The sequence below is a fragment of the Cydia splendana genome, chromosome 23, assembly GCF_910591565.1.
Source record: "Cydia splendana chromosome 23, ilCydSple1.2, whole genome shotgun sequence".
In the NCBI taxonomy this organism is placed as follows: domain Eukaryota; kingdom Metazoa; phylum Arthropoda; class Insecta; order Lepidoptera; family Tortricidae; genus Cydia; species Cydia splendana.
Window position 1 is genome coordinate 5,840,437 of NC_085982.1, and position 23,418 is coordinate 5,863,854.

General features: G+C 38.6%; 1 protein-coding gene across 1 annotated transcript; it reads right to left on the bottom strand.

Annotated features, from left to right (window-relative positions):
• Positions 1 to 1,613: 1,613 nt before the first annotated feature.
• On the bottom strand, positions 1,614 to 23,077 carry LOC134801715 (proton-coupled amino acid transporter-like protein pathetic). Its single transcript, XM_063774312.1, has 10 exons — positions 23,072 to 23,077; positions 22,553 to 22,669; positions 19,258 to 19,343; positions 17,230 to 17,374; positions 13,640 to 13,770; positions 13,062 to 13,288; positions 9,631 to 9,831; positions 7,604 to 7,709; positions 2,353 to 2,569; positions 1,614 to 1,865 (listed from the first exon to the last, which is right to left on the bottom strand). The coding sequence occupies exons 1-10, from the start codon at positions 23,075 to 23,077 to the stop codon at positions 1,614 to 1,616; spliced, it is 1,488 nt and encodes a 495-aa protein (XP_063630382.1).
• Between the last annotated feature and the right edge of the window lie 341 nt (positions 23,078 to 23,418).

Sequence of the window (23,418 nt, forward strand, 5' to 3'; positions counted from 1 at the left end):
GAGCCGGAAAGCGTCTACAATTTTTTTTTAAATTTCGGGTGGTTGGTGGAGGGTTAAAAAACCGTTAAGCAGTTTGTGGGTTTGGTCGTTTTTGTCCACTTTAATGCTATATTTTTTCTGCATAATAATATGCATTAATCTGACGAACACAAGTTTAACGCCTAATTTTTACATTGTAACCGTCAGATTAAGGAAATACGTGCAAATAATTATCACATTTAGTAATAGCACAATTATAGCGTTAATTTGGACTAATATGACCAAATACACAATCTGCTTAACAATTTGTTGAACCCCCCACCAACCCCCCACCAACCAAGGGCTCAACATAGATGGCTAATAGGGGTAAAGGTAGACTACACGGGGTAGCAAGATATCATTCATATCTTAATCTGACGCGCTCGAGTAAACACAAAAATCCCCTCTTGGGCTCCCCTACTATAGAGGGAGAAATAAAACAGCTAATAAAACTAAAATAATTTAATCAAAAACCACAAACAACACAAAACAAAACATTCACAAAATATAATATAGATAAAATAAACCTATAAAATAACACATGATCAAAAACAGAAATACGATAGGATAGTTTATACAGTTAGACCAATAAAAGTCTGCAGCGATTTTGATAGCCCACGCAGTGCAAGTGTTATTTATACGTCATAAATTCATAGAAGTTTGACGTTTAAAATAACACTTGCACTGCGTGAGCTATCAAAATCGCTGCAGACTTTTCTAGGTTTAACTCTAGGTTTATTGAATAGTATCTCTATTTTGTAGTCTGGGACATTTATAACAAAACACGTACTTATTACAGATGTACTCGTATTACCTACATAATTATTTTCCATCGTTATTTCGCGGAAACTTACGAAAGTGTCTTGCTATTTCAGTCAATCTCGGTATCAAATTTTGGGTACGTATATAAGTACTCTGAATCACGAGTAATAATCTATTAAAAAAAAAACAGTGACAATTTTGTTTAATGATTCTCACTTTTACTTTTTTTAAAGAAAAATAATCTACTCGTGATTGAGTAGAATTAACACAACATCTTTCAGTTTTTTTTAAGTAAACGGTACATCTTTAACACCCAGGTACATTATAACTAGGTACTGATATGCCGTTGGAATGCTACAAAATTTCCACATCAAAAACTTTCGGAACTTGTCACGTCTTTGTATGCGATCGAAATTTTCAATTTCCAATATTAAGAGCCCATCAACGTGCACACTAGCGCCACTGTTAAATAAATCGTGATTATTTAAATTTACCTAAAGATATTTAAAAAAGGGGGCCGCTACGTACTGTATTTTGTATTTAAGTACCTTTTGAATACATCAAACTAGTTTTTAAGTTGCTGGATTCGTAGATCTATGAACTCAAAATAAACGGCCGTTTTAACTTTGGACGCATAGACTGACGAATCCAGCAACATAAAAACTAGTTTGATGTATTCAAAAGGTACTTAAATACAAAATACAGTCCGTAGCGGTCCCCTTTTTTAAATATCTTTAGTTAAATTTAAACAATCACGATTATTTAACATTGGCGCTAGTGTGCATGTTGATGGGCTTCTAAAGTTACCTTTTTATTTTGTGAAATTTTTGTATTTACGCCTCAGGCGCAGGCTCAGGCGCAGGTCCTGGTCCTTGCTTGCTGTCACTCTTCATCGCAGCCTTGATCAAGCCTTTGACATTACTGATAGTGCCCAAGATGCACAGCAAGATGCCAAAGATAATGATGGCGCAGGCCTTGACGAGTCGCCACTTCATGTAGCCGAGACCAGGGTCCTCCCACACAACGCACAGCTCGATGAAGGCGGGGAATATAAAGCCCATGAGGGATAGGCAGAAGCAACCCAGCTGGAAAGAGATATGGGCGTTTTATTTGACTTGTTGCATTTTTTTTTCAATGTCTTGTTCCTTTTACCGGTGTGGTGAAAATCTGTGTGCTTCACTCGGTAGCAAAGTTTGTTTAATACGAGAATTAAATAAACGTGCCTTGAAACCCTCACAACTCTTGATATTCCACTTTCTGAGCAACTCAATGCGTCAGATAATTTATATTTGAGAAGTTGCAATAAGTTGCGGCGGAAAGGTTCTCGAGTGGCGACCACGTACCGGAAGGCGCAGCGTGGGTAGACCCCCCACAAGGTGGACTGATGACCTGGCAAAGGTCGCGAGAGTCCGCTGGATGCGGGTGGCGCAAGACCGGTTATTGTGGCACTCTTTGGGGGAGGCCTATGTCCGGCAGTGGACGTCCTCTGGCTGATATGATGATGATTATGATGAATAGGTTGCTTAGCTAAATCTTGGGAAAGAAAAGTGAAAATGTAAAAATATAACTCACAAATCCCATGAAACTGGAGACGTCAGGGAAGGCAACAGCGAGGAGTACGATGACGATGACCATGCCGGTCCTGTACACCCTCTCCCAGAACCACAGCTTGTTCTCTGGGTGCCTCTTCTTCAGGTAGTACCACACTAGGTCGAACGGCACCCAGAAGTTTAAGGCGAAGGTCACGTAGATCATGAGGGCCATGAGGACCTTGAGGATTATGGGGAATCTGTGGGATGTCAACAAAACAACGTATAATGACGCACTACTCACAATATCTGTTCGATGTACTGATATATGTAAGGCAGAATATATCCCAATTTGCACGTATTAACTTTCCGGGCAAACTGCTTCGAGCTGCAGGGCGTCTGAGAACAGTTCCCCGTAGCATGGCACTTTCAAGAAATAACCCACGAGTCATCGGCCCGACTTACTACGAGCACCTACCTGACGATCTGAGAAATGAGCCGTGTGGCGAAACATTTTAGCGCAAATTAAGAAATTTCTTGTTGGATAACCCTCTGTACTCTGTAAATGAGTACATGGAATTGAATTTGTAACGACATTATGTAATTTTATTTGTATCTCCTTAGATTTCACGGGCCTATAAATCCCGGTCTTTTGATAGGCTTGCGTGGGGAGGGGATATAGATCCAACACGTAGAGGCCCCTTGGAGAGCTTTAATGTCATGTAGAAATTTTATTTATTATTAAAGTGGTTTTGAGATGAGGCCGATAGTGAAAGACCACGTTTCGGAGCCGTAAGTCATCACTGGTAACACACATTGATTAAAGACTTTCGTCTTGAGGCACTGAGGTATGTCGGACGAAAAGACATTACGTAGTTTCCCGAACGCTGCCCAACCGAGTTGGATTCGGCGGTTGACCTCTTTCTCGAAGTTGGACCTACCTAATTGGACTACTTGTCCTAGGTAGATGTACGAGTCAACAACTTCGAGTACCGAGTTCCCAACAGAGACTGGGATGGGCACAACATTGGCATTTGACATAAGTTTCGTCTTGTCCATGTTCATTTTCAAGCCCACCCGTTGTGAAACTCGGTTGAGGTCATCGAGCATCATGCTGAGTTCCTCCATCGACTTTGCCATGACTACGATATCGTCGGCAAACCGAAGGTGAGTGATGTATTCGCCGTTGATGTTGATGCCAAGTCCTTCCCATTCCAGGAGCTTGAAGGCGTCTTCCATTACGGCAGTAAACAGTTTCGGAGAGATAACGTCTCCCTGCCTTACGCCTCTTCGCAATGGAATCGCCCTCGTGCTCTGCTCCTGTACTCGGACCGACATGGTGGCGTTACTATACAAACACTTCAACACTTCGATGTACCGATAGTCAATATGGCATCGCTGAAGAGACTCAAGCACCGCCCATGTTTCCACCGAATCGAAGGCTTTCTCATAGTCCACAAACGCTAAGCATAATGGCAAGTTATACTCTTCGGTCTTCTGTATAACTTGCCGCAGCGTATGGATGTGGTCTATGGTACTATAGCCTTTTCGGAAACCGGCTTGTTCGGGAGGCTGGAAGTCATCAAGTCTGTGTTCGAGACGGTTCGTGATGACCCTTGAAAACAGCTTATAGACATGGCTCAGAAGCGTGATGGGTCTGTAGTTCTTCAATATGTTGTTATCACCTTTTTTGAAGAACAGCACCACCTCGCCTCTATTCCATGTTTCAGGCGTTATGCCCTCGGACAAGACGGAATTAAAGAGCTTCTGGAGGACTTTAAGTACCGGTGTTCCACCCGCTCTCAGAAGCTCTGAAGTGATTCCGTCTTTGCCCGGCGCCTTGTTGTTCTTAACCTGCTTCAGGGCCATCCTAATCTCGTACAGACTGATGTCCGGGATATCTTCGGTATAATGTCGGGACAGCTTGGCTCTTGGATCTCCTACCAAGCTGTCAACGGGCTTTGCGATCGAAGTGTATAACTGTCCATAGAACCTCTCGATCTCACCTAAAACCTCCGCTTTGCTCGACGCTATGCTGCCATCTTCCCGTTTCAGCTTTGTCAGCTGGCTTTGCCCAATAGACTTGTCCTTTGCGAACACTTTGGAGCCTTGGTTTCGCTCAATAGTCTCTTTAATACGGTTAGTATTAAAGAGACGCAGATCATGTCGCAAGGACTTAGATATACGTCTATTGAGCTGCCTATATGACTCCGCGTCATCGGGAGACTGCAACTGTAGCGAGCGTCGTTCAGCCATGAGGTTTAAGGTTTGCTCGGTCAATTTCTGAGGTCTATCTTTACGGCGGGATCTAAAAAACTTAGACCCTACTGTGTGGACAGTTTCCACTAGCCCGTCGTTGATTTCGTCCACTGAAGCCAAGTTCTCTAGGCAAGCAAAGCGGTTAGAGAGCTCGAGTTGAAAGCTTTCGGGGTTTTGAACATAGGCTCGAGTAGGTCGGAGCGTAGACTTCATCAGGCTGGACCTTTCAAGTTTAATATTGATATTCAGTGTGCCTCTTACGATTCGGTGATCACTACCGGTCTTTACCCTGTTGATCACAGAGACATCACTGAATATCCGTTTCTTGTCGGTCATGATGAAGTCTATCTCGTTTCTCGTGGAACCGTCAGGACTCATCCAGGTCCATTTCCTGTGAGGCGGCTTCTGGAAGAAAGAGTTCATCATGAAGAGTTCCTCTCTCTCCAGAAAGTCGGCCAGCCTCTGACCCCTAGGGTTCCGTTGCCCATACCCAAATTGCCCCACTCTCAACTCATCCCCGCTTCTCTTGCCCAACTTTGCGTTGAAGTCCCCCATAACAACAGTAAAGTAGGTTTTAGAAGTATGTATGGCCCTACTTACGTCCTCATACATAGCTTCTACTTCATCATCGGAGTGCGACGAGGTCGGTGCGTATACCTGAATGACCTTCAGCGAATATCTTTTGGATATTCTGAGTATTAGGTATACCACCCTGCTCGACACACTGTCGATGGTTATTATGTTGTTTACGAGGGACTTGTGAACGAGAAACCCGACACCACCTTGGGACTGTTGGTCGCCCTCCCGGTGGTAGAGCAAGTTACCAGACTTCAGGGTTGTCGTGTCCTCCCCCTCTCTACGGACTTCGCATAACCCTACAATGTCCCAGTGTAACCTGCTCAGTTCCTCTTCCAGCTCGCAGATCTTTTCGTCAGTCCTCATAGTGCGTATGTTGTGTGTTACCAGGGCCAGTCGTCGTCGGGGCGGGTAGCCGGATCTTTGCCGGAGATTCTTAGCACCCCTGACCCCGCTAATGCCCTGACCGCTACCATAGCCAGAGCACCGGGGGTCGCCGGAACCTCGGGGCCGTGGTTCTATTGTGCTCATCATGATGGGGGGTGAATGCCATAATCGCCACGCTTGGCAGGCGGGTTGGCGATCGCAGTCGAGTACACCGAATTTGAGGGACGCTGCTGCCCGTCCACCGGTGGTCTTGGACGTAGTTTAAGGACATACCCGGGTCCGGGGGGATTAGCAAGCTGAAGTGGCAATGGGCAGGCCACATTGCACGCAGAGAAGATGGCCGATGGGGTCGAAAAGTGCTCGAGTGGAGACCACGGACTAGCAAGCGCAGCGTAGGACGTCCACCCACAAGATGGACAGACGATCTTGTTAAGGTCGCCGGAAGACGCTGGATGCGGGTCGCTTCCAACCGGCACGTATGGAGGTCCAAGGGGGAGGCCTATGTTCAGCAGTGGACGTCTTATGGCTGAGATGATGATGATGATGATTAAAGTGGTACTACTAAACGAAATTAATAACTAGCTTAAATCTAAAATAGGCCCTTGAGGCATTGTACCAAGGATGCTGGCGGCATTTCCTCGCTGTATCGCAATGCTGATACGTTGTGCGAGGTAGCCGCCAGCTCTTCGGTCACCAGTTACGTCAACCAGACGCTTCGCGATTTCTGCGAACAACTTATGCGCGCTGGGACCCATGGACCTAGAGTTTCAACACCAAATGGTACAAAATGGTACTCTCTACCGAGGCTCTTATATTTGTTACGTTTTAGAATTTCGGCGCTTTCCGCCGCTCCGCCCGCTTTTACAGTAGTCCGTTGGAGGTGGGACGGTGCCAGTGTGTCTACGCAGGTAGCATCCCACACCAACATCCGTCCCAAGCTATTTATTATTAAATTGTTGATTTGTATTTTAAACATGACATTTTGTTCTTTTGTTCATTTGTGATATTTTTCTTTATTTGACATTTTAATGACGGTTACAAATTATTTACGTTGACATCGACTTTAATGTTAATTTGGTTAAGTTGTACTCTCGATGTACTCCTCAATTTAAGCTCTTGTGGTAAATAATGAGAACTTCAGGATAGTACTATCTTCTTGATTTATTAACTTAATAACTAGGTACAAGTATAACGTTTAGGTTTTTGGAAATCTATATAAAATATGTGTAGCCGCTTCGGCTGTAAGGTGCAGTCTAATGTAGGTACGCGGAACGGGGAGCCGTGACGTAGGTATGTGTGTGACGTCATGTGTCGTCAACCGGTCTTCGTACGAGTACTTATGTTGCGCCAACAAAGTATATTCAATTGTTTGACATGTTTTTCTTTGTATTGTACATGACGATCCTTATTGGGTGACACAATTAATCTTATTATTTTTTATTTTAAATTTATAATGTAATTTTTGACGATCATGATGAGAAGATAAACATAATTTTGACGAATGTAACAAATTTATAGTGTAATATTCATCTTGAAATAAAGAAATCTAAATCTAAATATATTATAAATAACTCACTGTTTTTAATTACCCGGCGTTCTCAAATCACCACTCTACGCAAGTAGGGGACTTGCGTATTTTTTGCATGCAATTAATGTTCCCACCCTTCCACCGTGAAAATAAATACCTACAAATAATAAGGGTGTCCTTCTGAATCCCTAACAACGTTTGTCCTAAAGTCACTTGCCCTAACTGGTTTCTCCTAATGGGCACATGCCCTAACGATCAATTGTCATAACGATTATTTTCCATAATGTAATGGTTCTGAAAAATGGTTAGGTCAGAACTTGCTGCCACAAAAGTGGGTTAGGTTAGGTTAGAACTGCGACCCTCGCAAAAAAGAAAAATTATGCTTAATAACATTAGGATAAGTAATTAATAATAGGGATACCAAAATTAGGGTATCGAGTGTTAGGACAACTCATCATTATGACAAACAATATTAGGGAATGCGAAGATAGGAGAAAAGACTTTAGGGATTCAGATATATTTAGATTCAATAATAATTACTCACACAGCCCAAGGGAAGTTATTTGTGATGGGAGCCACGGCAGATTCTCCGAAACCCCAGTAGCCAAAGAAGCCGATGATCATCACAATACCCAGTACGATACCCATTCCTGCAATTAAAGACGAGCTTATGAAATGAAATGAAAATCTTTATTTCAGGCAACTAATGGCCCATACATAAATACCTTAAAACTAGCATACATATTATATAAAAATATATTTTATAACTAAACTTTAAAAAACTAAACACTACATATCCATTATGGTTGCGATGCATTACGCAACCCCGCAGTGTCAGGGAGCCGGCCGCGGAACCGCCGAAACTTGACACCTTTCGGCCAAAACTCCTCCTTGGCTTAGAATAAAGCTTAGAATAAAGGACTAAGAGAGGAAAGGGGACGGCGGTTTCTCCATACATACGTAGTCCCTATTTTCCTCTCTGGATATTGACATTCATCATCATCGTCATATCAGCCAGAGGACGTCCACTGCTGGACGTAGGCCTCCCCCAAAGAGTGCCACAATGACCGGTCTTGTGCCACTAGCATCCAGCGGACTACCGCGACCTTTACCAGTCCACCTTGCGTGATATTGACATTAGGTATCGATAATATTTTATATAATACATAATTGGATGTATATTAACCATAATTATGAAGAATTGAAACGTAGGGGACGTTTAAATTATTTCGATTTTTTGATTATGGTAAAAATTTTGAGCGAAAAATTGATTTCATACAAATTTATAAATGCTTTTCAATAATGTCAATATCCGGAGAGGAAAATGAGGACTACGTTTGTATGAAAAGGCGATTACGCGCGAGTCCTCCACTTTCGTCTTAAGAGGGTGTAAAGCAAGGAATAAACTGTAATTAGAAAGGAACAAAAGATATGGAGCGCCGCGCACATAAAAACGTTTCATCTCAATTACTCTGACAAATAACTTCTGTTTAAAATTTAGCCCAGATATCGCTGGTGCGACGTGGTGGAGGCGGATCTGCGCGAACTTCGAGTCAACAATTGGCGAGAGGCCGCACAGGACCGAGAAAAGTGGCACTGTCTTGTGTCGGAGGCCAAGTCTCATTTTGGGTCGCTGAGCCAACGGAGTAAGTACTTAAGTGAGTACCTAAGTTAAAATTTAGCCTGTCACATTGCTCGGCTATATCACTAGGTACTTAGAGTTAGACCAAGAATAATCAACAGCGATTTTGATAGCCCACGTAGTGCAAGTGTTATTTTAACGTATAAATAACACATGCACGGCGTGGGCTATCAAAGTCGCTGCAGACTTTTCTACGTCTGACTCTATTTTATACTAAAATTATACTGTACGTAATGACAAACAACTAAAATTTAATGAATATTAGGCATTTTAGACTAGGGTGTTCCTTATTTTGCGATTTTTAAAATCAACAATGCTTTCCCCCTAAATCTAACGATACTACCCGAAAACACCCTGAATGTATTTTTCAAGACATTCCTGTATCAGGAACCTGTGCCGAATTGCAACTGAAATTCCCATACAAATTACTATGGAGAAATTTGGTCAGACAGTAATTTGATAATTTTTCATTGGTTTCGTGTTCGCATCGAGATTTTTTTGTTAAATAAAGTTTATTTGCCATTATTATACAAGGTCGATATGAAAAAATATAAAAAGAAAAAAATATTGGTCAATACATTGTATGGAAAAATCGCATATTATGAAAGTCGGTACGGGTTACAGTCACAAGAATCAGTATTTTTGGATAAAAGAAACCGATTTAGGGGGTATGCGTTATTAATTTCTGAAAATCGTAAAATAAGGGACACCCTATTTGAACGAAACAAAACAAATGCGACTGTTCCAATGTTCCAATTGAATATAATTTAGATTTCATCAAACTGAACAAGTACAGTCGACGTCAAAGACATATTTACACTTTTGCACCTTACACCTTTGTAATAAGGCGAAAAATGTAAGCATATCTTTGATGTCGACTGTATTATAGGTAGGACCTTGGGCCTTAGGAGGTCAGACGGAATACAGACCTCCAAACAGCACGACCGGGAATTTACGTGGATTAGCCATATGGTTTTCGATCGGCATAGAAACTCCGACGCCCTCCATGCTGAACACACAGACCCCAACGAACTCGAGGAATCCTTCCAAGTTCTTGAACGCTGGAAATTCTGAGGGAGGCTTGGTTGCTGCCGTCGAGCCGTAATATACCGTGGAAATGGCCACGAGCACTGTGAATAGAAATGTTAGGGTATATAATAGTTCGTTTTTTTAGCATTAGAAAAAAGGTAAAGAATCTTGATGTGTCTTTTAATTGAAAAACACGTTTTAAAAATAAGTCACGGCAAATATGTTACAAACATGGATCTAATACGATCATTTATATTCTTCTGCTTTCATAAGCAATAGTTACTGATTTAACCCTTAAATGCATAGTGTTGCCAAATGTCTACAAAGCATTAGACAGCTCACAGATTAAAAAAAAAAGGCTTACGTTCTTGAACGCACCTTTATACCAAACGTCAAGTAGTAGGGTGATGATTTAAGGGTTAAATTTACGCAATATTTTTAATTTATAAAAATTACATTCGTTTTAAGACGAAAAGTCGGAAAGCTTGGAAAAATCCGGAAGTTGATAATTTTTAGTACTTATGTGATTTTTAACGGTGTTTTCGGGGTTTGTAATTATTTTATATTTAAAACCTTTATCATAGGTATATCACAAATAGTGTACCTTTCTAATGGTAGTAAAAAATGTCATATATTTATTACTGAAAATTACATATTTATATAAATATGATTTAGCCAATTCAACTTCTAACACTGATTTCGCAGTGAAAATCCAAGTTATATTTTTTTACTATTTTTCCTAAAATCCGCAAACAATTATGTGATACATAGATTAATTTCGGGCAAAAAGAAAAAATCATGCATTTAAGGGTTAAATAAAGCGTTTTTCAATTAAAAGTCATGACAAGATCGCTTACCTTCTTTACAATGCTAAAAAAACGAACTATTAGTCTGTTCGCGATCCTGAAAACGGTGAAAAATAGAGATACTACTCCTAAAAATACGTGTGATACCGTATTAGATTCAAATTTTACAATACTTATTTATACATTCTTTTTTCGTTTTCAATAAAGAAGGAAGTTTGAGAAAATTTTGTTAATTGACTATGCCTAACTTGTTGAAAAAATAACTTTAAGATAAATTTCTACAAGTAGTACATTTGTTGACATGTTTTAAATACACCATAGCTTTTTTTTAATTTTCAATGAATATTTAATACCTTTAAAATTATATTTAATGTTACGTAATCGCTTTTTCACGCCACACACGTTTACCGAAAGTGAGGCGCGGAGGGCTGTGTTCAGCGTTGAATAAAAAGTATAAATAATGGGGATACCGTTCTGCAAGTATGGAATGTTTTATTGGAAATATCCTCCTCTTTTATAATATTAATTTTGGTTTCTTAAATATTAATACTTTTTGAGATATTGGGGAAATAAAAATCCCCCCCCCCTTTTTTTTGTTTATAACTTTTGATATTTTTGGTGTGCTAATACGCGCTTCGAGTACATTTTTCTAGGCATCATGACGAATGTAATGAGGTATCACACGTATTTTTAGGATTAGTATCTCTATTTTTCACCGTTTTCAGGATCTCGAACAGACTATATAGTATAACTAACAAATTTCGGAAGTTAGTGCAGAAATGTATGGAGGGCAGTATGCGTTTTTAGCTGCTGCTTGGAACGATTGTTCCTTGGATCATATTATGATGTTGATGATCTAATGCCCTAGCAACGAGATTAGAGCTAGTTACCCCCCAAAAAGGGCAGGGGAAAGGTAGCTCCGGTGGTCCAGTTTGCGCCCTGTCCATAATTTGTTGCGAATTTTTTAACTGCATTTTCGACCTATGTTCGTGATTTTTTTTTTATCTTGCGAAAGTCTAAAAGTCAGGGTACCTAGCAAACGTGCAAATCGTTAACGCTCCGTGGCGTAGCGTAGTCATCTCTCTAGATAGATGAATACACCTTCATACAATATTAAAATGATATTATTACATTAGGCCCCATACCAAATTCTTAAAATAATCGAGACAAGTTAAAGTTAACATTCCGTTACAAAACCCCAGATGTCTGCTTTAACCACTTGTCTCTACGAAACTACGACACTTGGGTCATGATGGTACCCTACGGTGGTTAGCTTGATAGGTACTTACCTAATATTTTGCCATAGTTATGACCTAAATATTTTTTTCTGTGTATGAGTCAGATGCAATACCGCGCATGTACAGGTTGGTACAGGTTAACAGTGAAAATATCCTTTTAATTACATAAATTGATGCTTATAAAATCTAAAGAACTAAAACTGGAAGAGCGATGCTTTTGGACAAGACAGGTTACAGTGAAAAGTGCTACTCTTTATTTTTTATAAATATAAGTATTAAATTTAAATAAAAATAATGACTTGGCCTCGATAAACATTGTTTTAGTTTATTAGATATATTTTTGTTTCATATGAAAAAGAGCAAATAAAGATACATTCAATTCTAAAACGCGATGACAGGTTAAGATGCCACTATTTTGAGAATCACTCCTCTATCACTCGTCCATACTAGTACAACGGAGACAGTTGCGTTACGTTCGCTACGGAGCGTAAGCGAATTGATACAGTCCGTCGAGAAAGGCCTCCGATTGCTAATTAAATTTATGGCAGCCGTATTGTCCATGGTGGAGTGTACTCGATCCCATGGCGCTCTCGCAAACGGCAAAGAGGGCAAACGCCGGAGTGGGTTTAGTGGGTAGGGCCAAATTCTCCCTCCCTCTGTTGCCAGGACAGAGGGGACAAGTGCGTCGAGTCCCACACGCCCCTCGTCAATGGCTTTCCCGCGGCCGGGGGTATCAGAAGACACGCGATAAGGACTCGAATGCTGTTGTTATTTATTACATTGTTAGTTACAAACCTAGGCACACGCAGGCAGGCGAAGGAAGCCCTCCCGACAATCAACCCCGGTTTGTCAAGGAGACTGAGACAGCTGAAGAGGCCACAGCTCCGACTTCTGACTGGGGTCATAACTGGCCACGCCCGCTCCCTAAACAATTACCTGTTAACCCTACGTGCTACAGATAGATCTTCAGGGCATGCATGGAGGCAGAAAAGACAACCTCCCACGTCTTTCTCGAATGCCCAGGGGTGGCAGAGTACCGGGCACAACACCTCGGATCACCGGGTTCTCTCCCAGAAGTCGTCGGCAACATTTAGGATCTGCTAGGCTTTTTGGTCGAGTTGGGTTGGCAAGAATAGTGCCGACAGCCCATCACTCAAAATAAGCGCAATTTAAAGACGTCGAGATGCGGAAACAAAGACGCGAAAACCTTTAAACTATATTACAGTAGTATAACTACATTATTAGTTACAAATGAAGTTAGTACCTATAAGTGTGCTCAAAACTCACCAATAAAGATATCAGCTACTATAGAAAACGGTGCTAGGTACTTAAGCTGTGTGATCCAGCATATAAGTATGCAGGGTATGATAAGACACGCAATGAGAATTCGTATGTTGATGTAGTCGACCGTTTTGGAGTCCTCGAGGAGTTGCTTGATCGAGCGCGCTATGATCACACTGTAGACACAGCAGGAGCCGAATAAATCGATTCCTATTGTTGCGTCTACTGCATATCTGAAAAATATAATATAGTTCATTTCATATCTCTCTCCGGAATAATGCTTTACTATCGTATCGTACGCAGACGTTTCTGCTTGTTAAAGATTAAAATTATTATGAATAGCACATCGTAACTGATGAATTTCCAAATATGACTTGGAACTCTGGTAGCCGTTTAAGAAGTGTAACACTCTTACGGTAGATGTCGCTAGGGTCCCCTTGACCCATATGGTGGGATGTCTTGGTGGCTCAGATGGCAGAGCGCTGGAGTATCTATCCAGAGGCCGTGAGTTCAAGTCTTAACCAAGACAGTAATTATTCCACTTAAAAAAAATCATTAGCGTGATATTTGATGTGTGGGTATACCTGAAGGGTCTCGCAAATCTCCTAATCTTTATGAATGGGCAGGTGGCGAGCGTGGCTTCCGCGATGTCCGGATACGACATCCTTGGGATTTGTAATCTTCCATACATGATTTGTGCGTTATGGACTAACATCTGGAAAATTTAATAGAATCAGCTTCCAATCTAACAGACACTTGTTGTTATTCTGTCAAATTGTGTAGGATTTGTTCTGAGATATTTTGTCCAATGGTGCCCTTGACACTAAAAGAGGGGTGTTATAAGCAAGATTCTCTGCGGTGGTTCTCAGGTATGTTTGATAAAACTCGATCCAGCAGTTTGAAACATTCAGTTCTTATACAAAATGATGTAATTAAGAATTTTTTGTGCGTAGGGTTTTTTTTATTTCAATTTAATAGGGTATATGGTATCGTCTTGGGTCATTCCATTCGTTTTTCGTCAAGTTCTTAAATTAGTCCTATAGTCGGTGGCTTTCAATGTAGAATGAGTGACGAAAGCAGAATAGGACTAATTTAAGAACTTGACGAAAAACGAATGGGACGACCCAAGACGATACCGGGTATATGACTGTATTTCAAATTAATTATTTTACTCCATGCTAGAAGATTAATAAAGAAACGTAGACAGCAGTTATTTTTAGACACGATTTCTATTTTAAAACCCGTATTAAGAGTAAAGAGTAGGTTACTTGACCGTGACGTCACATGCTAGTGTTTCATATCGTCGCTGTGCGTGCAAAAGTCGCCATGTGTTTTTAACCTACTTTACAGGAGACACAAAAAACTGTTTATTTCGATAATTATTGAACATATACAAATCAATATTTTTATGACAAAAGTATTTGCACTTTTACATATATTACGGAATTATCTGAAATGATAGTTTAGTTTCAATAGCGTGAAACAATTTTTTTTTCAAAAATATGTTACATAGCGATTTTTGTTTGAGTCGTAAAAACCTCTAAGTGTCTTAACCCGTACATGGTTAGATTTAATTATTAAGGACCTTATACAATTTGTGTGCTTTATCGTCACATGGTTATTTAATAAAATGATGTGGGTGTTCAATAAAACAGAAAAAAAATATTTAAGACGATATAATGGAAATTTTTTCATGAATGAATAGTTTACGTATTTTTTTTTATTATAACTAGATAATTAGATATTACTACATATTAATATTTCCTTGCTTGTAAATTGAAATTTTGTTGCCTTCTAATATTTCTTCTTTCTCCCAACAGCTTACGAATAAAGGATTCAAACGACTCTTCTACATATATTCTGGTACTAGTTATTTATAATTTTCATATGAAAAGACATGAATAATATAATAATGTATTGGTCTGATGTTCACTACTTTTTTTTCATTTATTATCTATAAATTTACAATATTAAACACGACACGATATTGCCTAACTGAGTTTTAGCCGAGTTGAAAATAAACAATTGTCTTTAAGATAGCGACATTGCCTGTGAAGCCGATGGACCTGGGTTCGAATCCCAGTAAGGGCATTTATTTGATGACACAGATATTTTGTTCCTGAGTCATGGCTTGGTCATGGTTGTTTTCTATGTATTTAAGTATTTATATATTATATATATCGTTGTCTGAGTACCAACAACACAAGCCTTCTTGAGCTTACTGTTGGACTTAGTCAATCTGTGTAAGAATGTCCTATAATAGAATATAAAAAAAATGTCTTTAAGTAATGCATAAACGCACTACATGTTCATGTTATAAAGTACATTGCGCTAACTTTATAATTTTTTTTTATTAGATATAAATCACAATTACATAATATTTTGATCCAAAAGCATCGTTAAACCAGAATGGTTTGTCTCGATACTCCATTCCGCAGTACTTAAATCATGAAATATACAATAGGCAATACATGTTTCTATCTTTTATGTAATTTTCCATTCACTTATTACCTTTGAAACTGTCAACAACTTGTAACGAAAACTCACAAAACTCAATTATTTGTACACACAGGTAATTTATTTTGCTTGATGACTTTTTAGTGCCAAATCAATCATGATACACTTTAAAATGAACATGTTAACGTGTTTAGTATACAACTTGAGGGTAAGTAAAAGTACTTACCTATAACGTAATTACGGTAGACTGGATACTGGATTGTTATAAGAAAATTCCGGCAAATGTCGTAAAACGGACGGCCTGGAAACATAGCCTCGACTCCAACCAGTACAAAAATTATCGCTATGTGCGAGAAACTACATAGCGGGCGCAAGCGCATCTAATCATTTTTCAATAAACTTGTAGAAAATATCGCTATGTGTCAAGAATGACATAGCGAGCGCACGTCTGTAATTGCTGTTCAAATAAGCTAATGTAGTTATGTGATTTATTCCAGTTAGCGATTATAGGAAGAGCATTCATTGTATAGGCATCACATACCTACATTTGTTAAATCCTTAAATATTGGAATAAGCTCAACGCTGTTTTTGGAGCATATGCGTATGGAAATAAGGTTCAAAATGGCATCAAAACCTAAAAATCGACAAAAATCACATAGCGACTTTTGTAGGCACAGCGACGATATAAATTACATAGTAGCAAATCGTTTTGACAGTTCGAAAAAAGAAACTGATTTGACTAGTAGTCAAATAGGGGAAGCTGTTCTACCTCGGACAGTTTTTTCTTTTGTGAATTTTAGAAAAAAAGCTAAAGGCTGCAGAATTATTGTTTATCCGAATATTATAAGATACATTAATAAACTATCTAATACGATATAAAATTTAAAGATTAGCTTATTTATTTTAATGATTCGTCAACGTATCGACGAAAAAAAAAGGGAAAAGTGTCCAAGGAACAACACTCCTGATGTACCTTGGTCATTTCCCGATGTACCTCGGACATGATAATTTTAATTAATAAATGTATGATATAATCATAGAAATAATATTTATATATGAAATCACAGATATTTTTAGCATACTTACGCCATTGAATAGATTTTTCTAGTACAATTTCCTTAGAAAAATATACTTTGCAATGGTAATTTTTTATTTTTGCCTAAAACATTTTAGGCATTATTTCTAAGATCGATTGCTTGGTAACTTATAACGCAGATAACTAATGATTAGAAATACGGCAAATATGAAACATTAAGTTTAAAAATAATATTTACAGTAGTAGCAAGTACGGACCAAGGTACAACATATTTTTGGTGTCTGAGGTACAACAAAGCAACTTTTTGGACATCTAAGCTTCGTAATAGCACTTTCAATTGAGATTAGGCTGAAATGATCCACCATCGAGTAGCTAATTAACTTTAACTTATTGTATTAAGTTTTATTATCTATTAGCAAAATATGAAATAATCATCCTTGACGTAAAGTTCGACTTTTCATAACACAATTTATATTTTAATTTTTTTCTTCAGTTACCGGCCGCTCTTAAGTTTGGTTGATAGCTTGTTTTTTATACTTATTAATAACGTTTCAAATAATTTAAATGAAATATTTCAATAACCGTGGCAATGTGGAAATATTGCCATTTGTTCGAGGTAAAACCATGTCCAAGGTACAACAGTTTCCCCTACTCTATAGTTATTGAAGCATCATAACTTACATGCATGCAATATCCAACAAATAGGCCCAGAAATATGTTTAAGATGAGCGCAGAAATCAACCCGCATCCCTTGTACGCCTCGTGGATACCCACCACACCCCCTCCAAGACAACTCTTCACTAGATGACCGATTGATTCTATAACACTGGAAAACAATAACAGTTTTGAATGATTTGTCAAATAGAATGATGACGGTTAGTGTCACTACAGTTATATCGACCGGGATATGGACGATACCTTTTGTATTGTTTTCAAGCTCCCGATATTTCGACGCAGCTACATGCATCTTTCATCTGCATGCCTGCAGTTTCATGCATGTTTCTTATATCGGGAGCTCGAAAACAATACAAAAGGTAATCACGGTTCATATCCCGGTCGATATAAGACTACTGGAAAACAAAACAAAATGTATAAAAAAAATCCGACAAAAATGTAATTTTTGTAAAACCACTTGCCGGCTGTAATTTAGTATTGTCGACTCTAATGTGTTTTCTCCTGGAGAAATTCGCCGATTATTTTAAATATACGCACTCTATGAAAATAAGGTCTAGGGCAACATTAGAGCTTATTCAATTCACTTTCGATCTTAACAAAAAAAAAAGGTATTTTTTCTATTGTGTTACCATAGTTCCATTTAATTTGTATGGCGGTTATTTTTGTATTAAATATTTCAACTATTTCTATTCAGAACATCATACAGCAGGACTTAGGCCGCATTTTACAATGGACGAAAGATTGGCTTATAACCCTCAACGCAGACAAGTGCACTGTACTTCATATTGGCAAAAATAACCCTAAGCACACATATAATATTGGCTCCAAAAGTTTACAGAGCGTTGCTTCCCAGCGTGATCTTGGTGTAGTTGTAACTAACAATCTTAAATGGGAAGAACATATTTTAGGGTTTACCAAAAAGGCAAATTCGGTTTTATACATGATCAAAAAAGCTTTCCGTTACATAGACAAGAATCTCTTTATTAAGCTATATAAGACATATGTAAGACCCTTACTGGAATATGCCATCCAAATTTGGAATCCATATTTTAAGAAGGATATAAATCTTATTGAAAAAGTCCAAAGAAGAGCCACAAAATTGGTACCATCTCTTCGTAACCAACCATATGAAGATAGATTAAAGGAATTGGACCTGACAACCTTGGAGCAGCGAAGGCAACGCGGTGACTTGATAGAAACGTTTAAAATACTCACAGGACACTACAACGTACCCGGGTTAAGCGATATTTTTACTCGTAACATAAATGACAGACTGAGAGGACACTCTCTGAAACTGACACGGACGCAGAGTAGTAGCAACCCCAGACGACACTTCCTATCTAACCGCGTAGTGAGTGTGTGGAACAGTTTACCCGAGTCAGTGATCAGTGCACCTTCGATAAACTCTTTTAAAAACAAACTCGATGAACACTTTCGTAGACTACAAAACACAAGTGGACATTGATGTGCACGTATCAGCTTTAAGCTGCCTGTGCATTCACATATAATAATAATAATAAAAAAGAGCGCGATTCTGAGTAAAAATAACATAAATAACAGAAAATTTCACGTATAAGATAAATGACATTTTACAAATGCCCTAAACTCTCACTACCTACTTTAACTTTGCACAAATTTACTCCATGCTTAACGTAGTACTTGGCATGAAAAATTAGCGTGATCCGACGCGTGACTGTTTTTACTTGGTTTTTTATTGGTTTTTTAGGTTTATAGGTTTGTTTGTTATTTTGTTAATCATCCCAATAGTGTATTTGACTGTATTTAAAATAAATTATTTTAAACCATGGATGAAATAAAGCACCAGAAGATTAATAGAGAAACGTTGACAGCAGTTATTATTAGACACAATTTCTATTTTAAAACCCGTATAAAACTATAAAGAGTAGGTAATTTGATTGTGACGTCACATGCTAGTGTTTCATATGAATTCCATAGTAGCAAAATCGTTTTGCCAGTTCGAAGAAAGAAACTGATTTAACTATTTGTCAAATACCCTATTCTGGTGGTACTCACTTGGTTGTTTTGATAGGGCCTCTTGCACCGACAAAGTCATAATCTCTAGCAGCTTGTCCTGTTGCTTTGATTGACAGTGCAGGAAGCTAGGACAAGAATCGAGAAAATGTTAAGGAAGTAGTAATTACTTGTTTACATAGGTAAACATGTAATTACTAGTAGTAATTACTTAGTAAACATAGGTAAACAAGTAATTACTACTCGCGAACCATCTTAAATTAAGTAGTTATTTAGTACAGGGTGTCCAGTGGCAAATTTCCGATTTCAAATCCAAATAATTTTCGAACGCGTAGTGCCAAGGAGACGCAGAGATTTTTTTTAGTTTCGTGAGTGTTGCGGATTAATTAGTGACAATGGATCGCTGGCCAGCAGAGCAGCGTGCACGTGCTATTGAGGCGTATCTAAAAACGGCTTTTTATTCAGTACTGCAAGACCCTGACTTTGATTTTATTTTTTTCTTCTAAAACTGTTACAGTTTAATCTGTCAGCTGACCGTAGTCATTTTTCTGGACCAAAAAATTCAGAACAATAAATCAGAATGGGGATCATAGGCGTAAGTTGCCATATTAATTTTAATATACGCCATACTACGATGCACCGTCAGCTAATCTTATTGGAAGCTCGGTAGAAAATATGAGTTTCAAAAAATTTTATCCGCATTCATCAACTTTTTATATAAGTATACATATACAGTTTTGGTTTATATATTTTAGTTTTTTTAGGGTTCCGTACCCAAAGGGTAAAACGGGACCCTATTACTAAGACTTCGCTGTCCGTCCGTCCGTCCGTCCGTCCGTCCGTCCGTCCGTCCGTCTGTCACCAGGCTGTATCTCACGAACCGTGATAGCTAGACAGTTGAAATTTTCACAGATGATGTATTTCTGTTGCCGCTATAACAACAAATACTAAAAACAGAATAAAATAAAGATTTAAATGGGGCTCCCATACAACAAACGTGATTTTTGACCAAAGTTAAGCAACGTCGGGAGTGGTCAGTATTTGGATGGGTGACCGTTTTTTTTTTTTGCTTTTTTTTTGTTTTTCTTTTTGCACTATGGTACGGAACCCTTCGTGCGCGAGTCCGACTCGCACTTGCCCGGTTTTTTTTTTATCATATTATGAAATCTGAAATCTACCACTGGCCACCCTGTACTTTTTTATAAGTATAGGTAATATAACTAATATAGGTAGGTTATATACATAGATTCAGAGAGTAGGTTATATACAATGGGACAGAGAGCGATTGGAGGTCTTTGAAATGTGGTGTTGGCGGAGGATGCTAAGAATTAGCTGGACAGAAAGGAAGACGACGAAGAGGTACTGAGATACATAAGCTAACACAATAGCTAACATAAGGGGCAAGACGGTTGGCCACCTGATACGGCACAACAGATTCTTTTTAAACATCCTGGAGGGCAATATTGAGGGTAAAAGACGCAGAGGAAGGCCCAGGCTCACATATCTCAACCAAATAAAAGATATAGTTTCTGTCGTGTCGTACGAGTTAAAAGGCTGGCCCAGCAAAAAGGAGAGTGGCGATTACTCCACCGACAAGATCATAGCTCTTAAATAATGATGATATACATAGATAGGTAGGTAGGTATCATTGTCAGAGTACCCACAACACAAGCCTTCTTGAGACCGTGGGGATTATTCAATTGGTGTAAGAATGTCCTATAATCGTCGTATTTATTATACAAACATGCACCACTTAAGTACTCGCGTATGACTCTACTGTCTTCAGTTACTGTTGGAGCCGTGCACGCACACGTCACGCAAGCAGTATGCCGTATCCCATAAGGATCTATATATTACAAATCGCACGTGCACGTTTACGAACACGCATCCGGTGTGCGCAGGCATAGGGTATTACAGTAATTATCCTTACCGGTGCATCAGAGCTTGGTCCATGAGACATGTTTACCAATGTCCAAAAACACCGGCTATATAATCAATAAATCAACAAATTTAAGAATTACATTTAGTGGCCGTCACAATATTTCTTTAAACTGTCTGTCAAAATATTCTTCTTAATTTCAAGAAGTTTGAAAGGTCGGAAAGAGGTAAATGTTCTAAGGTCTGACATTTTTATTATATTCATAAAGGCGGCCCAAGCAAGATCGCCCCCGAAAACCCCCATATAGCAAATTTCATCGAAATCGTTAGAGCCGTTTTCGAGATCCGCGAAATTTATATATAAACAAGAATTGCTCGTTTAAAGGTATTAGATAGATCGATTATATGTTATACATACAAAAGTTAACGACGTAGTCACGTATTTTTAGGTACATTATTTTAATAATAATACGATATCGTTGACATTAAAATAATTATGCAAGTTTGAATGAAAATCCCATCTTGAAAATGATGTGATATTAAATAAGAATTGGGCAATATTAATTAAAATTGTGTATTAACCACTTAAGTCTCACGGACGCGATATGCGACCTAAGTGAAAAACAAAATCGAATTCTAAGTTTTAAACATTAAGGTCGTTTTTTGGCTGGCAAATTTAGACTCCGTGGGTTAATTGTTAGGTAAATAAATTATCACTTATCTTAATTATTGTTCTAATATGCAGTCCGTGGTGGTCTACTATCAGGTACATTTGTGGTGAATAGACAAAAATAGAAATATGTTATTTAAGTCGAATGTTTAGCGGTTTATATCCATTGTGTAATAGAAACTTGTTTTGTGAAATTATTAATGATTTAGTATTTAACGGTTAATAAAAGATATCGTTATATTTAGGGTAGAAGTCTGCGAAGGGTGAATGCCAAAGAATGTCATTTGAACTTTATCAGAAATATTTTAAAAATAGCATCACATAATTGACCTTTCAGTGGAATGCCCACACAATATAAAGAGATAGATGTATGAATTAAATGTGAGAAGCATAAGCATAAGCCTAAAGCATTTAGTAACTGGAGACGTCATAGCTGTCATTTTCTGTACGAAACAGTCTGCCGATTTTTGCGGGGGTGGGGACGTCAAATGTACTTATTGCTATTTCTACATGATTTGTACATAACGTACAAATAGCCATGTTAGTCCATACAAAAGTTTGCACAATGGTGCAGGTTATTCGGCAGAGGGGTAAGCTCTTAAAGGCGACTCCAGTTATTAAATGTTCTAAGGTATAAGTATAATGCGGGCTGTACACACTCGTCGAGAGACTCCGGGACAGGCCGAGAACGAGTGTACCTGGCGTTCAAAAGTGCATGGACATGTTTCAACCGTATTATTGAGGAATTACGGTCGACATCTATCCATGCACTTTTGAATGCCACTGTACATGCTGCTCCCTTCTCGTCTCGCTCTTCCTTGTCTCGTATCGCGCTTTTCCTATTGGATCGGAGCGATGCCGAGAGTAGCCGAGATTCTCGGCGAGAGGTTCTCGAGGAGTGTGCAGCTGACATAACAAAAATAGAAAAAATAGAAATAGAAATAATTTTATTCGTGAGCACAAACACAAAATAAAAACTTATACAGGGGAACGATTTTTGAAATTCGATCGCTCGATTTCGTCACTCAAAAATCGGTGGAAAACGGCGAAATGCTAATTTTTGAAATACGAGCGATAGAAATTTGGAATCGAGTGGTATTGACCACTCGTTTTCAATTCTATTAGTAGAATTTAAATGCCTAGTAGCGGAGATATTATTGAACGAAATGCACGAAATCGAGCGGTCGAATTTCAAAAATCGGCCTCCTGTACAGAGAAACATAAAAAAAGAGAAAGTGCCACGAAATGGTCTCACCTCAGCATGTTACTCACACTCACATAAATTCAGTTTATTACAGCAGACTGTACCTTCATCGTTTCCGGCTTAATATGACGTAGTTAAGTAAACTAATTACAATGTTATTTAATTAATTTCAATTGTTAACAAATTTGTTAAACTATTAGCGGCAAGACCGCAAGATCACTATTCGTTAAACAGGAATTTCTTGAGATGAGAGCTTTGAGGCGCCAGATTTCCACTACTGATCAAATTTAATTTGTGTTCTATTTCTAATTGTAAAATAAAAGCAAAATTACTTTATATCCCTCATAATCAGTATAATCCCACACTACGCTCATAATGTCTGTAGTACGAGTATAAGTTCGACTCTCGGTTTTCAATTGAGGAATCTTTAGCTTCGTTCAGCCTACCTAGC

Coding starts and splice junctions, on each gene's coding strand:
- LOC134801715 (XM_063774312.1), bottom strand. Junction 13,771..17,229: donor TTGTTGGATATTGCATGCAT/GTAAGTTATGAT, acceptor TAAATTTTCCAG/ATGTTAGTCCATAACGCACA. Junction 9,832..13,061: donor AGTAGCTGATATCTTTATTG/GTGAGTTTTGAG, acceptor TTCTATTCACAG/TGCTCGTGGCCATTTCCACG.